Here is a 17,574-nt window from a genome sequence, read left to right as displayed (position 1 = left end):
TTAAATGTAGGGAAAGAGTCTGAACCTTCCTGACAAGCCTCTGCCTCGCCATCTAATCTTACAGCTCTGTATTTCAACACAATGCTTCTGGAAATCAGAGATAAAGCTGGGCACAGAAACAACGTGCAATAAAATGGATTTCTAGAAACCAGTGATTTCCAGGCTGAATTCAAAGTGCTTTGAAGCCCTGAATAGCTTAGGATTCGGATCTACTCCCATACATACATACCTGCCCAGTCCTTAAGATTTTCACCAGAAGTCCTTCTCCAGAGGTCCCCACCAAATGAGATGAAGCACACAATGACTAGGGAGAGGGCCTTTTCAGTGGTGGCATACCCTCCCCAGAGAGTTTTGCCTGGTGCCTACACAGTGGTGTTTTGGACAACCAGTGAAAACCTTTTAATTTGCTAGGGGTTTTAAGTTCCATATCTCTAATGCATTTTTAGTTCTTGACATTATTTCCCCTATGCCAATTTTAGTCTAGCTTTTTCAATTATTTTATTCCGCTTCTGTGCTGGTTTTATGCTGATGATTTTATGATGGTTGAAATATTTATTTTGATGTTAATAATAATAATAATAATAATAATAATAATAATAATAATAGGAGACGTGGGTCTGTTTGTCAGGATCATACCACCAAGACCGTGAAACCTGGCCACCCAAAACTTGGCATGCAAACTAAGGAGATCCTAGGGATGTGCAGTATCATCTTCAGTCACTAGGTGGCAGACTTCCCTAACCATGCATAGCTTTGCAATGCAGTTTGCAGTTTGCAGCCAGGGAAAGTGGGGTGGGTGGGGGCGGTGACAGTTATGTGGCAGGCTTCTCCTCATTGCTGTGGAACAACCTCCACCCCACTCCCTGGCAATGCCACGGACAACCCCCACTCAGTGAGTTAAAGGGGTGCCAGCAGCCACGGCTTCACTCAGACACAATGTGTCCAACTCTGACAGCCACGTAACTTTGCTTGAAGGCTTCACTGTATGAAACTAAGGACTATTCAACCTCTAGCAATTTTAATGTTTGCATTTTGATTATTAGCTTTTATAAACGCTCAGAGAACACCATTGACGGGCGGTATAAAAATGTTGTAGATAAATAAATGCATTTCTGGATGAGCCTTCCACTATGGCCTCTAAGAGTGGAAGCAGAAAATGGGTCATTAAGTATCAAAAGAGGGTGTGGGGGGGGGGGAAGTATCCCAAATGTGCACCTATTCACAGGAAGCAGATAAGGTTTCCATCTGGCACAGAACAGGTAGCGTTATGAATGGATCAGCAGGAAAAACCCAAACACATTGATTGTTCCCCAGGGACATGCAGCCCGCCAAGAAGTGAAGGTGCCATTCAAAGTTACTCCATCAGCAGCTGCAGCTGTGATTGCTACCTCCTTTCCTCTCTGCCTCTCCCTGCTAGAGAGTAATGCAACAGCAGCAAAGAGCAGTATATAAAAACTATTATCAAGACTTGGAGGTTAAAACAGTCTTTCCTCCCTGTGGGCCAAATGATGAAAAACAGCCCCAATGTGCTTTGGTGCTCACAACAAAAAGTTGCAAGTCTCCCATTTAGACTACACATTTGACTTGAGAATTCCTGGTCTCTAAAAACAACAACCCTGCAAAACTCTGCGTGACCATGATTCAGAAGCGTAGCAGCTTTGCTTTAGTACTGAGATCCATCGCATCAGTGGCTCTATACATTTTATTACCTGTGTCATCCATTCTTGTGCAGGCTTCAGTCCTTCCAGAATGCTCCATGCCTGGCTCCTCTTCTACATTGGGCTCATGTACAAAAGCAGCTTTCAGTGTCTCTTCTGCCTCATGCTGGGGCACAGGACATGCTTCTGGAGGCATAAGCTTCCTTGGACTCTCCTGTTCCACTTTTTCCTCTCCTTCCCTAGTTGTACTAGTACCACCACGTCGTGACTTTAAGAAAGCAAGTAAACTGGGATCTGACAATGAAAGCATAACGGAACACCAATAGCATTAGCAGTCCTCTTTGACTTATGTTTGCTTTTTAAGTTAAATGGACTGATGACTACATTTCTGAAAAAGGTCCAAAGGGGTATACAATCTTTTTGGCCCCAAGAGCGCTAGCTGAAGGTCCAGGGGCTGCATGTGCACATATTCATACATATACACAACCTTCTCCTCCTTGTCCACTGCAATCTACAGATCAATAGGGCTGGAGATACAAGCCTCTCCCACCCCTCAGCAATTGCCACAGAGATTGCTGTTTCTCTGTCACTACCAACAGCAGGAAATCAGTGATCTTGGAAGCCAAGGTTCAGGACTTTTCCTGCACAGGTAAAGTGGTTGTGGCCCTACCAGCTTCAGGGGCTGCAGACAATGGCCCAAGGCCACATGTGGCCACAGGTTGTGCACAGAGGCTGGTTTTCTAGTTGCAAATTAAGGACACAGGAATACATTCATGTCTGAGGAGCGTTCTGCCCCCCCCCCCCCCAATAACACAAGCAGCTAACTTTGGAAAATCCACGAGCTCTCAGGCTGTCAAAGCAGCTTTGCAGTTGACGTGTCTGTCATGAAGTCAGCTGCATCAACGAAACATTCCAACAGGAAATGTTCAAACCTGGAAATGATTTGGTGTCTTTGAAATCGCACTGTGAGATGTGCTTCAGGCACTGTTCTCTTGTGAAGAGGTTATGTTAGGTTTGTGCTTTTAAAATGGCTGGGAACTGCCCCAATCCTTAAAAATAGAGGGCTTTCAAAAAAGAAAAAGAAAAAGAAAAGAATAAAGTACAGAGATTTGATTTGCAGTTTACCAACATAGGCATTCGGTTAGGGGAAATCAGCAAGCGGTTGTTTGTACCTAGCTGAGCCCGCAACCGATTCTGCTCCTCCAAGATCTGTTCTTTGGTCATGGATTGCAGCCTCTCCACATTCTCCTTGTGGATGTTCCGGGCTTCTTGTTTGCCAGCCAGACTTCCAAGGCCCTCACCAGTGACGATACGAGTGTGCTGACTGTTTACAAGCTTATCTAGAAACCAAGAACAATATTATATATAATATACAACTCTAAATGGAAAACAAACATAAATCTAAATGGAAAACATACTCCACAGTACATGAAGACTCATCCCATGTTTGGAGATTCATACAGTATGTGGAGACTCATTTGTCTCAAACACTGACTTAGTAATATGCAAAGCAGCATCCAGCTAAACCTATCTCCATTTCCCCACAAATTGTTGTGTTACCTATATGAGAAAGTTGTGCCACAGGGCTGGCAGAATTGCATACAGAGCATTTGCTTCAGGAGCTAAAGAACAAGATCTAAAATCAAGAAAATCTAAGGATGCTACATTTTGTGCTACATTTAGTAAACAGCTACATTTCTTCCCTATAACTTATAGCCAATAAACAGCAAGCAGAGTATTTTTGCAGTAATAATAATATGAAATCAGACGTATCATTGGGCCACAAGGGAAAATGCTTGCATTATCTGTTGAACAATTGACTATTCAGGCTCCACACAAGTGGAAATGGTGCTCAAGCCACCTTGAGTGCCATTTCCCTGGTAGAAAGAGTGGGTATAAATAAAATTAAAAAGTATTGGTAACATCTGGTTTATTAATAGGGATCTCAGCAAGGAATAACTCTTATCTTATCTCCTATCAGCTGCTGATCAGAGAGGAGTTTTTCCCTGCTGGGAAAAGTGGATGGAGCCTGGGGAGGAAACTGCCGAATGATTCAGTCCTGCATACTTCAGAGACTTGCCCTTTAAAGGCTCACCCTACTTACTTGTGAGTAAAAATGCTGTTCATGTTTATGGCTGAGTAGACATATAGAGGCTTGGTATCTGGGATACTATTGGAAAGTGCTGCTGAGTGATTCAGTCCTGTATTTACTCTGAAGCAAATATGTGAAAATTTGTCCTGCTTACTTCTGAGTAGACTTACAATAGTTAAGAATCACATTTTGACCACAGCCACCATCCCTTTCGCCATGCTCATGTACTCTTTGGCCCAGTCCGCAGATGGAATGCAGCAGGGGTTCTCTTCGCCGAAGAGAAGGAGAAAGGTCGAAGGCTGTGCAGTGTTTAAGGGGACAGCGCACAGCTAACCCAGTGTGTCCTCTTTCTCTCTCTCTCTCTCTCTTCCAGTCATACAACTTCTTTTTGGAACTGACACTTAAATTTGAGTTTAAATTTAAATACTCCTAGCTGCCTTTGTCACTGTCCAAGTCAAAGACAACTTCTGAAAGAGGAATTCAGCTGGACAAAATGGGAGATGGGTGTCACAGGCAGGGGAGCCGGGAGAATGGTGGACTGCAACGCTCCATGCCAGTGGTTCCCAAGGCATGAAGCAGGCCTCCTACAGTTACCAGAACTAGCAGCTTGGTGCATGATAAAAGGTGACAGCTTGACCCACTGCCAATCCATGTAAGATCATGTCTTTCCTTGGTTTGGTTTACAATCCTACGCTTATATATATGCCGTACCACTGAGTTCAGTGAGTGTTCTTTGTATATTTGCAGTCTCATTGCTCAGAGACCCTAGGACAACCTACTGCTTATTAAGAGCTATTTAATTCCCTGCCTTCACGTCTAACAAACATTTCCAAGGGTTCCAAAGCCCCGCGGGTATTCGAGAACCCTTGCCCTAGGGCAGTGGAAGCTGGTGGTTTCAATGTCAGTGGGGTGGTGAATCCACTCCAGGTTTCAGCCAGAGCTCTAAGGGAGCTATCTAAGGGGTGAACCTCCTTTAGAATTCTTACTGGTCTGACTGAAACCTGGAGCGGACTCACTGCCCCAGTGACATCGGAGCCACCAGCCTCCTACACTGCTCCAGAGATTTCAGCATTCACCTTCCTCTTCAATACGGAACTGTGCCTCCAAGGGTACAGGAGGCAGGGCAGCATCTGGAACTGCTCCTCTTGCGTTTGTCTGCTCATCTTCAGCATCAGCAGATGTCTGAGTCAATTCAGCTGCTCGCTTAGCAGCGATCTTCTGGGCAAAGATGCTTCTCTTTTCAGGAGCTAATTTTGCCTGAAGGAAAACAACAGGGCAAGTGAACACTCCTTGATCTTTCCAAGTTCTTAACCTATTATATACTAAAAGAGCACCTATTCCGCAAGTGCTGATCCTTATGTAGCCAAAACAGCACAATCCACGCATAAGGGTGGGGGGGGGCGGGGGGGAGGTATCAGGTGCTTGGGAACCCAAAAGGTTTACTGAAATATAAAAACTTAAGTGGGGTAGGGGGAAAGACCCAAAACAGCCCAAAGACGACTGAGCATGCTCAATGGCCATGGAATGCTGAGCACTTCTTGGGTCAACGAAACAGAAAATCCTGAAAGACGACAAAGCTAGCTGGCACCCTGGGCAGAAGTACTCCACACTGCAACACTTTATTGCAGGCCACTCTTGTATTAATCTAAAATAGTTCTATCAACATTTCTGCCACTTGATCCAATTGCATCAATAGTGCTATCCAGATATTTATTCTATGGTCAACATGTATTTGTATATGGTGATTAACAGTACAATCTTATGCATGTCGATTTTTCCTGTATAATATTGCCAGGATTCGATCATTTTTGTCTGTCTCTTCTGCCAAGACGCTTGTTCATGCACTGGTTATTTCACGGTTGGACTACTGCAACCTTCTTCTCTCTGGCCTTCCTTCTTCTCACATCAGCCCGTTGGTTTCTGTTCACCACTCTGCCGCAAAGATCATCTTCTTAGCACGCCGCTCCGACCATGTTACTCCGCTTCTGAAATCTCTTCATTGGCTTCCAATTCACTTCAGAATCCATTATAAACTTCTCCTGTTAACCTTCAAAGCTTTTCACGGTCTAGCTCCTTCCTATCTCTCCTCTCTCATCTCACACTATTGCCCCGCTCGTGCTCTTCGCTCCTCTGATGCCATGTTTCTCGCCTGCCCAAGGGCCTCTACTTCCCTTGCTCGGCTTCGTCCATTTTCGTCTGCTGCCCCTTACGCCTGGAACGCTCTTCCTGAACATTTGAGAACTACAAGTTCAACCACAGCTTTTAAAGCTCAACTAAAAACTTTTCTTTTTCCTAAAGCTTTTAAAACTTGATGTTGTGCAGACTTCTACTGTTACTTTCTACTGTTAGTTTTTCCCTACCCTGTGCCTGCTTACCTTCCCTGTACCTGTTGGCATTCTCTTCCCCTCCTTATTGTTTTACTATGATTTTATTAGATTGTAAGCCTATGCGGCAGAGTCTTGCTATTTACTGTTTTACTCTGTACAGCACCATGTACATTGATGGTGCTATATAAATAAATAATAATAATAATAATAATAATGTTTACTTGGAAGTAAACTCCTCGATGCTCAGTGAGGCTTGCACCCAAGTAAGCGTATTCAGGATAGAGCAGCTTTCCCCCAGTTCCTGTATTTGTAAAGATGACCGGGTATCCGTAACAGTATTCGTGAACTATATCTATGTCGTGTATTCACATGAACAGACCTTTTAGCCATTGCTTTGCTCTAAGTGGCTGACACTTTAGTACACAAACCAGTAATTGTAACCAAAATCCCAAATAAATTAAAATTAGTCTTCAAGGTGCTGTAAAGACCAAGCCCACAGAAATGTTCTGAACACCAAGCCCTGGCTTATCCAACAGGAATAACAGTTAGAACTATTTCTCATACTTTCCCACTTATAACAGAAGTACTGTTATATGCTAAAATGGAAGGTAGGAGAAAATGTATACGCTTCTTTCCAAGATGGAGATGCGTGCATCTGGTTATAGGTAAATTCAGGAGAGTTTGTTCCACTCCAGTGCCCAGAAGAACTCACTCTCCGTGATTAATCCAAGAGTCTGCTTATCTGAATGCTTTGCATTTCCAAGGATAAATAGACATCACTGTCTCGGAAAGGCCATTTCTGAAGATTTTGGGACAGTAATAGGGCATGAATTTCACAGTAATAAATTGGATTAATGAAGCTTAACCAATGCCTTTTAAAATTTCCACGCTGTTTACACTCAGGCCCTGTCACAGACTTATTGACTATTAGTAAGGAAGCCTCGGAAAGACAGCGTAAACCAAATTCACCTTCATGCTAGGGATTCATGCAGCCATGAGGGAAAGGCTACATCCAAGGTTGCACAAGCGACATGCGCATAACTAGCTGTGCGAAATAGGCTTCCACAAACAGAAGAGTATCCTTTAGCAAGAGCCCAAACAGCTGGTCCAGCCTGCAAAAGGCCTGTTTGTACAAATGGAAGAGGACCTCTGGATCCTGACCCTTGTCTCCTGCCTGCCTCATAAAATAAATCAAGACGGACACAGTCACCAACATTTAAAATAAGACAAACCAAACTAGTACCATGCTTATAGTAGGAAACCCTTCAAGGTACTAGAACAGCCTTCCCTTTAACAAGCTCTTCGGATGCTCCGGCCTGTCGATGGGCAAAAAAGCCCATATGGTTTTTGCTAGATGGGCAAAAAAGCCCATATGGCCAAAATACAAAGTGAGAGGCATGGCGGAAGCAATGATTGAGTTGGATTCTCAAGGACACAACTGACAGGATTACCCCCTTAGTTGATTCACTACACAAATGTATCATTCTCTACTTCTGGCATCTCCAATTTGGTGCCTATGGGCTTCTATATGCCCGTGGACAGTTCTCTTGGTACCAGCAGGGTCCTTGCCCCTCCTGATTTGTATTTTATCTCTTAAGGCTTTCAATTAATTGGCTTTTTTAAACTGGGATGTTGACATGCTGCAAAGCAAAGTGACTTAGTTCAAAAGATTGGTTTCGGAGCTCAGGCACATATACACACCCCACCTTACACTGATGTGCCTGTGCACATTACTTTTCTTTTAGTCTCACCATTTTCCTTCTGGGAAACACGGGTTTCTGTGATTGCAACCTCGATGGGAGAACTTGGCCAAATGGTTATCCGGCTCTCAGTGTTTTCACCTCCTGACAGCAGTTGTCACCTCCTATGCCTCTCCCCACACTTGCCCCTGCCCAGGCCCATTGAATGAGGCCACCACAACTTCATTCAGGGCTACTCCTTGAACTCCAGGCACTCAGTGAAATTTCAGAGCCTCAACCCAATCCAGACATATCACCACCAAGACAGCTCCTGCCTCCCAGACCCCAATCAAAGCCCAGCACTGCTCCACCTGCCGGGCAAACATATCACCCACAATAGAAAATTCAACAAATGTACATTTTTACTTCGCTCATCACACCATTTTCTAAACTGTTTCTGCAAATGTATCAGAGGCCCCAACACTTTCCTCTGGCATTTTATTTGTTTGGAACTTTTACCAGCCACTGTTCAGAGACAGTTCTCAGAGCGGCTCGCAAAGAACTAAAATCCAACAGTAGCAGAGTACATTAAAGTCCAGCACAGAATACAGAACTCAAACGATAAACTAAAACAAAACCGGAAGGCAGTGAGAAGGCTGGCCAATAAGAAGCTGCTTTTCTTACCTCCGTTTTTATTTCGGATCTGTGAAAAACTCTGGGAAATGCATCTCCGGTGAACATTGGAGCACTCACGCTGGCAGAGCTTGTGTCATGTTCCTGTCACAGATAAGAGGGACAATGCTACTTGAGCATTTGTTTCAATAGAGCATTACAAGCTACCAAGGGCCACCAAAAAGAGTTTGGACTCTGGTGACCCAAGTCCAAATCTTTCCTCCATCATGAAATGACAGCTCTTCTACAAGTTTCCCTCCACCTCCTACCCCACCTCGGCCCCCACCCCAGCCGCTTTACACTAATTCATAGTCACTGGGCAAGGATAGTCCCATGCTTTGTGCAGAAAACCCAACAAACATAGAGGGTGACACCAAACATCGCATGTGAGGACAAAGGGTCCCAGGATCCATTCCCAGCATCTCCAACTAAAAAAGATCTCCGGCAGCAGGATGAAGATGAGACATCAAAGTCCCGTTGCCAGTCAAACATCACTGACAACACTAGGCCTGATAATCCAGTCACTGACACAGAACGAAGCAGCTTCCTATAAATTCAGTGGTCAGAAGGGGTGACTTCTTACACTCCATGTTTAGCAGAAACATACACTAAACATAATCAGTAAACAATTGCAAATTTACGTAACAAATGCAAATTGCATCATTTGAAATAATTGGGTTATTCTGGGAGATCATTTGATTTTGTGTGTTTATATACAGCCTCAGCTTTAGTCACTGCCACAGGATGTGTGATCACTGATAAAATAGTTTCTACAAACAGGACGTACAATGATTTTGCTGAAGACCGCTGTGATGTGTCGATCACCATGATCCAACTGCTCCCCTGGATCCTCCTCAAAATGGACACGGGCACTTTTGAATCTGGATTTCTTTGGAGGAGCTGGTGTGAGAGGTGGGAGCACATCAGGAAAGCCTAAGAAAACAAAGCAAGAGAGAAAAAATGCAGAGCATTAGCAACCCTCAGGTGCTTTCCTCTTCCAAGGGAATAGAGACGACACTTTGGGTTGGATCCAATGGTGTCACTCCACCAGTGGAAGGGAAACCACAGGCAGAACAGATTTCCCCTTCCGCCTGCACCACCACCACCCCTGCGTGCCTCAAATCTACTCCGGGGGTTGAGGGATCCTCCACACCAGGTGGGGGCCATTGCGCAAGGGGCTCCGGTGGGGAGGACGAAGAAGTCCCGTTGCACGAGCAGAACTCCAACCTTCAATGCAAGCCTAAAGCAGCTCCACTCCCATCTTGATGTGAAGTGCACAAAATTATTGAGAAATAGACTTCTTGTTTGCTCTCTCAGCCCATGTGACTTTATAGCAAAGCCTATGCCACCTAGAATAGAAGAACTATTTGCCAAAATGTTGTGGGACATAAGAAGCATCAGGTTTCTATCTATCAACAGTTCTGCTCTTCAAAATCCAGAGTTACTGAGTGTGTTGAGGGGAGGCGGAATTGCACCTGAATTGCTCCAGTATGGATCCCCACACATGCAGCTGAAGGCAAGAAAAGGCTCTAGGTGTGTATAATTATATCTGTGATCAGGAACCCTGTCTACATTCTCACTTTCCACTAGATATGCAAAGGTTCGAACAGGGGCAGCGGACACAATCCTGCTTATCCTGTACACTCACTCGAAGTGTAGGTATATAGGTGAGAACAGGACTAAGATATTTCCCCTCGGGAAGAAGAAAGCTTAAACCCACTCAGATGGCCCAATGACAGCCCAGTGGTCACACCACCGTTGTCAAAAGCAAAAGCAAGGGGAGAAAAGCATCCGATGAAGTGAAAAGAAGGGAGAAACGAATTCTCAGGATGCTGAACTTTTTATTTGTAGGTTGTAAAGCCCGACGCGTTTCGGCCTGTACCTTTTCAAGGCCTTCTTCAGGGGGGTGTAATAAATGTTCACAGCCCCCCAAAGAAAGCCTTGAAAAGGGACAGGCCGAAACACATCAGGCTTTACAACCTACAAATAAAAAGTTCAGCATCCTGAGAATTCATTTCTCCCTTCTTTTCACACCACTGTTGTGTCACACAATATGGGTGGGGTCTAGCATGGCTTCTTTCGGGGCAGCACCAACAGGTATGGACTAGACTAAATGGCATGATGGCAAAGCGTCACATCAAGTGTTGGCAGGGCTAGAGTCAGGTAGGGAACAGAATACAGCAACTCAGGTAGGGAAGTTGTTGCATTGAGAACATACTAAATCATCCATATAAAACAGGATAACTGAAATAAACGTACCATCCAATGTCACCACATCCCTGCTGTGCTGCAATGAGGGTCTTTCATCATCATCTTCACTCCCCACATCTCCTCTCCTCTTATCCGCTTTCTTTACAATCTTCACCGCTGGGGAACTTCTTGCGGCCAGGAACTGATTCTGGAATCTCAACAGATCTGCCTCCGATTCCCCAGGCTTCGGCCTCGGCAACATCTTTCACCTTCACTCTCACTGCCTTCCTTCAGAGAGTCTATGGCTCACCTGAAGTAGGTAGCAAAACTAAAGGAAATGAATGAAAAGGCCCTCATTTGGGAAGAGGACTGCGTGTTCAGAGGAGGGCGACCAGTATGATCAGGGGTCTGGTCCTATGAAGAGAGACTGAAACAACTGGGCATGTTTAGCCTGGAGAAGAGAAGATTGAGGGGAGACATGATAGCACTCTTCAAATACTTGAAAGGTTGACACACAGAGGAGGGCCAGGATCTCTCCTCGATCCTCCCAGAGTGCAGGACACGGAATAACGGGCTCAAGTTACAGGAAGCCAGATTCCGGCTGGACATCAGGAAAAACTTCCTGACTGTTAGAGCAGTACGACAATGGAACCAGTTACCTAGGGAGGTTGTGGGCTCTCCCACACTAGAGGCGTTCAAGAGGCAGCTGGACAACCATCTGTCAGGGATGCTTTAGGGTGGATTCCTGCATTGAGCAGGAGGTTGGACTTGATGGCCTTGTAGGCCCCTTCCAACTTTACTGTTTTTTGATTCTACGATTCTATTATCCTCAATGAAGTCTTATGCTGTCCCTTTCCTGGCTATTCTTATGCTTCCTAACTTTTTTTAAAACACACACACACATACAATGCTGTATTGTTTCGCCTTTTTTACAATTAGTTTTGCCCCCCCTTTTTTTCCTTTTTTTTTTTCGCAACACAGGGTGCAATCCTATGGATGTTTAAATGGGGGGGGGGAATTCCTACAACTCCTAGCACTCCTCAGACATCATGTCTGGCTGAGGAATGAAAGGAATTGTAAGACATTTTTCTGTCTGAACTTGCATAGGCTTGCATCCTCAGGTATCATTTCTTCCACTAGCACGAAGGCGCTAAGACCAATTCACGGGACCCAGGTCGCCTTTAGGGGGCCCTACAGAAAGAATACAACCTGTTTTGTAGACAATGTCCTTTCAAAAAACTCCAGCGAGCAACTGTATTACACTTCTCCAGAACAATCCAGAGAGGCGAATCTAGAATATAAAGGCTGTGCGTGGTCGTCCCCACTCCCCAACCCTCACATTTCCATTCCGAATCAAGAAAGCAGCAGGCTTGCAAATAATACAAACAGCCATACAGTGGTTAATTCCTTCTTCTTTTTAAAAGGGCATTTCAAGGGACATGCTCGCAAGTCCGAGAGTTGCGGGAGGACTCGTTTGTGGTGGCGGTGTGGATGCTCTCTACACATGCTCAGAGACACTTCTTTTCTAATTAGTACTCCCCCCTCTCTCAGGAGACGGGGGCACTCCTAATGCTGCCTAGCCCGAGACAACCCCCTTGTTGCTGCGGAGGCAGACCACCCTGGGGGACAAGCAGGAGCTGTCCTTGCTGGTGCCAACTGACCTGTGCTGCGTGTGCTGCTGGTACCATCCTTAAACAGCAACAGCTTTGCTGATCGGTCCAACGGCGCTTGACGCACATGTCTTTCCTTCCGCTGCAGCCAGGATAGGGAGGTTTCTCGAAGGCTGGCTCCACCTCCGCGGCCATTTTGGATTCGCAGTCAAAGCGGAGCGGCTAGTTACAAAAGGAAGCCCCAACGGCGGCTGGTGGGGGCTGCGGGGCCGTTCGAGAAGTACTGATCTAGCGCAGCTACCTCTTGATAGGGTGCATGCTCGCGGTGACGCTTACTCCCGTGCGTAGGATTGCAAGTTGCAATCCTGTACCCACTTACCTGGGCATAAACCCCATTGAACACAGTGCGGTTTACTTCTGGGTAGATATGTGTAAGGCTTGGCTTTAGGCAAGCTCTTTCCCCTAGCTGGATCTGGTGTAGATTTCCACTTGTACTTGATATAAAGTCATATCCGCCCCGAACTCGTGCCATTTCGATACATGCCTCTTTTATTATATTTTACTTCTGGCGTGACTCCCTGCGTTTCAATTCCTATGGATGAGGCAGACGTGGGGAAATAAAGTGCTTCCTGTCGCTGCATCTCTGTGCCAAGTACAGCTGTGCCGGTTGAATACCGGTCTGTCGTGCAGTAAATTCATGGCACAAGAACAACAGGGTCTTACGTTATCTTAAAGGCTAAGCTAGAGCGCACTTTAATAGATCCCTGAAGCAGCATCGACGTATACACCCTGCATAGTAATCATAAAGATGAAAAATATGTTTGTTTTTACAGAAGTCGGGAATGCGTGAGAAAGCTATAGGTGTGTTACAGTACTATGTGAAGCTAAATTGAGTACATCCAATAAAATATGTACAATTCAAACAACAGATGCGTGACCCACGCCTATTTAATAGCTGCTGAGAATAAATAGGCATAGCAAGAGCATCATATAAACAAAACCCTGAACAGGGACTCCTATTATTTCTTGTAGGTAGCTAGAAATCTCCAGGATTTGCTGAGACCAGATTCAAATTTGCTAATTAATTCGAATTTAGAATCTCCCTTAAAACATTTTTGCTGGCCTATATTACAATTTTAAAATCCGCTACAGAATGTTCTGGGAGATGGAAATGGTCCCCCACTGGCTTGTGAGTTTTGCTGTAAAACTGCAGGAGCCCTGTGTGAAAGGGGGAAGAGAGAGAGCGAAGACAACTGGAATGGAGGATGGATTATTATTTTCTGTTTCAGATTGAGCCAGTTCAACAGTCAAGAAAGTTCAAATTGTCCATAATTGATATTTTTATCTGGTGGGCAAATCTATTTATTACATTTTTGTCCCTCCCTTAAAAGGAGCTCAAGGCAATATGCATAGTTCTTCCCCACCCCACACACTTTTCCACCATTGCAACAGCCTAGGGTAAGGTGAAAGAGACTAAGCAACTTGAGGTCATCCATGAATTTCATAGCTGAGGGGATTTGAGCCTCCTTTCTCCGGTCCTAATCAGGCTCACTAACCGCTACGCTATATTGGCTCTCAATCAGAACCAGTCCAGGACATTTTGTTACCTGAAGCAGAGCAGTAAACAGTGCCCCCCTCTCTGCCTCTCCCCCAACTCAGAATGCATAGTACCCTAAGCTAGCCATGTTGTTTTGGCTTCTGAGGGGGATCTTACAAGCACTGTATTACCTTCCTAAAAGTAAAAATGCAATAATATATTCAAGAACTGCCATTTTCTTTTTTCTAAAGCTTTTAGAACTTGATTTTGACCTTACTTTTATACTGTTAGTTTTACTCTTCCCGGTGCCTGTTTGGTGCATTCTCTTCCCTTATTGTTTTATTATGATTTTATTAGAATGTAAGCCTATGCGGCAGGGTTTTGCTATTTTATTGTTTTACTCTGTACAGCACCATGTACACTGATGGTGCTATATAAATTATTATTATTATTATTAATAATAATAATAATAATAATAATAATAATAATAATAATAATAATAATAATAATAATCCCCCAAAATCAGCTGCCTGAGGCAGCTGCCTCTTTGGCCGGATTAACCATTGGGCTAAGGGAGCTGCATCCCAGAGCCTAGCATCTCAGGGAGCCCACTAGCTAACCCAGATTCCCAGCTTTCCAAGAAAAAAGAGCAAGTCTATTGCTCTTGTAGAGCCAGAGATATGGGACAAAATGTTCAGGCACCATTCTGTCCAATCACTTTGAGAGCAATGAGCCTGCCACCACTTCTCAGTGTGATTAGCCAATCACAGCTATGATTGACATTTGACAATAAAAATAGCTGTAGAGTGACCGCTTTTCCACAAACCACTTCTCCTGGCTCAACCCATTTTGAGGTTTTGGGTCCACCCTTGTGGAATAATATTGTGGAATACCCTTGTGGAATAGTGATTATAGAAAACAATTAAGAAATCCAGAATGTTAGGGTAGCTATGATTGAGCAAGGGCATATTTATTTTTATTTTATTATTTCTTTATTATATGTTTAAGCTTTCCAATAACCAATGCAATCCAGCCCCAAATAATAGGTAGCAGGAATGACAGGAGTATGTGTACTTTCTAGCTCAGGTCTTATTTTCTAGTTCAATCTGTGAAAAAAGGATCCAATGGGAAAAACTTCGCCTAAGACTCTGGAGTGCTGCCCTAGCTGCCACTGTCAGAGTAGACAATACTCAGCAAGGTGGACAAATAGTCTGCCCTGATACAAGGCAGCTTCCTATGTCCTTTTGACTTGTTTTCAGTACTTACCTTTTCAAAAGAAGCAACAGGGCACAAACCTTAAGAACATAAGTAGTGCCATGCTGGATCAGACCAAGGGTCCATCTAGTCCAGCACTCTGTTCACACAGTGGCCAACCAGCCAACGACCAGGGATCAACAAAGAAGGACATGGTGAAATAGCACCCTCCAACCCATGTTCCTCAGCAACTGGTACACACAGACTTACTGCCTCAGATACTGGAAGCAGCACACAACCATTAGGGCTAGTAGCCATTGATAGCCTTCTAATCCAGGAATTTATCCAACCCCCTTTTAAAGCCATCCAAGTTGGTGGCCATCACTACGTCTTGTGGTAGTGAATCCCATAATTTAACTATCCACTGTGTGAAGAAGTATTTCCTTTTATTTGTCCTGAATCTCCAACCAGTCAGCTTTATGGGATGACCCCGGGTTTGTTCTAGTATTTTGAGAGAGGGAGAGAAAATCCACATTCTCCACACCATGTATCATTTTGTACACCTCTGCCATGTCTCCCCTTAGCCTCCTTTTTTCCAAGCTAAACAATCCCAGCTGTTGTGACCTTCCCTCATAGGGGAGATGCTCCAACCCCTTAATCATTTTAGCTGCCCCTTTCTGCACCTTTTCCAGCTCTATAATATCTTTTTTTAGATGTGGTGACCAGAACTGTACAAAGTATTCTAAAGCCTAATCTACACCAAGCAGGATATAGCACTACGAAAGTGGTATATAAAAGGCAGGAGCCACACCAAGCAGGATATAGCACTATGAAAGCGGTACGAAAGTGGTATATGGTTTGTGTCAATGGGCCCCAACAGTTGACAGTGGACTTCAATACTACTATGAAGCAGTAGTGTGGTGCCTGGCTTTTATATACTGCTTTCATACCACTTTCATAGGGCAATATCCTGCTTGGTGTAGATTAGGCCTAAGTGTGGTCACACCATAGATTTGTATAAAAGCAGTATGATACTGGCAGTTTTATTCTTAATTCCTTTTATTATAATGCCTAACATGGAGTTTGCCTTTTTTACAGCGGCTGCACACTGGGTTGACATTTTCATCGAGCTGTCCACCACAACCCCAAGATCTCTTTCTTGTTCAGTCACCGCCAGCTCAGGTTATACTTGAAGTTGGTTTTTTTTGCCCCAACATGCATCACCTTACACTTACTTACATTGAACCACATCTGTCATTTGGATGCTCACTCTCCCAGCTTGGGACAGCATATCCTTTACGCAAGTAAATTTTCCTGCTGATTGCAAATGATGGAGTCTGATTGTAGCTCCTCACTAGTGCTATCATATGCCAAGGTATCTCCTTCATTATTCCCAACATGCTCATAGATAGACCTCAGACCCAAAAATCACGTACCAGTACTGACCCTTGCCGAACTCTGGCTTCAGTTTAGTCTTGCTTGTGTTCCAAATGCTTCTTCACAACAATAACCTCAGTAATCTGGTCCAAGATCCTTGAGTGGCTCCTAGTAATGGTTACTTCTAAAGTAGGGATGCATAACCCATGGCCCTTGCCCACTCCCAGTGCTGTATGAAAGCAAATGTATTGCTGCCACCTACTTTCCTCACAGACCAGCTAATCAGCTGAACTCCGGGGGTGGGGGATGGTACTCTAACACTGCTACCAGCACTGGGACAGCAATCTTACTGGGGGATGGGAGAAATGAAAGCTTCTCTGCCCCCCCCCCACTGATCCTGCTTCCAAGATTGCTGTTTTCTCACCGCAACTTGTAGACAAGGAACAGCAACTACAATGGAGATCACTTGGACTCTAGATCTCAGCAGGCAGGGAGGGGACAGTTAAACCCCTTCACACCTGCATGCTGATGAGGGAGGAGGGGCAGTGTGTGTGTATGTGCATATATGTATGTGTGTCTATACGTGTGTATGTGGACGTGCAGCTGATGAAGCCCTTAGGACTGAAAAGGTTGTGCACCCTTGAAAGGTTCAGCTATGGTAATAGAAAAAAGTGGACATAGCTCTTCATCCATTGTGACAGTGGGCAGAAGTGAAGAAATATAAAGTATCAGCAAAATATTCCATTAGCTCTCACCACTGAGCTCATCAAAATATAAGAAGATAAGAGCCATGCTGGATCTGACTGAAAGCCTATCTAGGCCAGCATTCTGTTCCTACAGTAGTGAACCAGCTGTGGGAATTCCATATTTTAATTATACATTTTTGTTTGTCCTGAATCTCTAACATTTGAGTATTATGAGAAAGGAAGGAAAACCTTTCCCTAAACCTTTTTTCTATATCATGCATAATGTTATACACCTCTATCATGTCCCATATTACTCACCATTTTTCTAAACTAAACAGCCCCAAATGTTATAACATTTCCTCAAGGGAGAGTTATTCCACCTTCTTGATTATTTTGGTTGCCCTTTTCTGCATCATCCCCCTTTTTGAGGTGTGGTGACCAAAACTGTACACAGTATTCCAAAAATAAAATCAGACTCAACAATGTAGTAAAAATATGTGTCATGATTCAGCAGCATCAAAAGTAAATAAGTATAATCAGCGAGTGCCTGTA

General features: G+C 44.3%; 1 protein-coding gene across 2 annotated transcripts in view; it reads right to left on the bottom strand.

Annotated features, from left to right (window-relative positions):
• RPAP1 (RNA polymerase II associated protein 1) overlaps positions 1-12,339 on the bottom strand; it is a 50,477-nt gene extending 38,138 nt beyond the window's left edge. The window contains exons 1-7 of one of the 2 annotated variants that reach the window (XM_063117690.1): positions 12,280-12,339; positions 10,688-10,928; positions 9,216-9,361; positions 8,441-8,533; positions 4,827-5,007; positions 2,831-2,998; positions 1,710-1,952 (exon numbers count right to left, since the gene is read on the bottom strand). In XM_063117690.1, the coding sequence (XP_062973760.1) occupies positions 1,710-1,952; positions 2,831-2,998; positions 4,827-5,007; positions 8,441-8,533; positions 9,216-9,361; positions 10,688-10,880 (1,024 nt within the window). In that variant the 5' untranslated portion in view covers positions 10,881-10,928; positions 12,280-12,339. Of the gene's footprint in view, positions 1-1,709; positions 1,953-2,830; positions 2,999-4,826; positions 5,008-8,440; positions 8,534-9,215; positions 9,362-10,687; positions 10,947-12,279 lie in introns of those variants that run through there. The other variant, XM_063117691.1, reaches the window with a different exon arrangement.
• Between the last annotated feature and the right edge of the window lie 5,235 nt (positions 12,340-17,574).

Source organism: Elgaria multicarinata, chromosome 2 (assembly GCF_023053635.1).
Source record: "Elgaria multicarinata webbii isolate HBS135686 ecotype San Diego chromosome 2, rElgMul1.1.pri, whole genome shotgun sequence".
NCBI lineage: Eukaryota > Metazoa > Chordata > Lepidosauria > Squamata > Anguidae > Elgaria > Elgaria multicarinata.
Note: the sequence above shows the minus strand (reverse complement) of the source record. Positions and strands in the feature narration are given on the sequence as shown.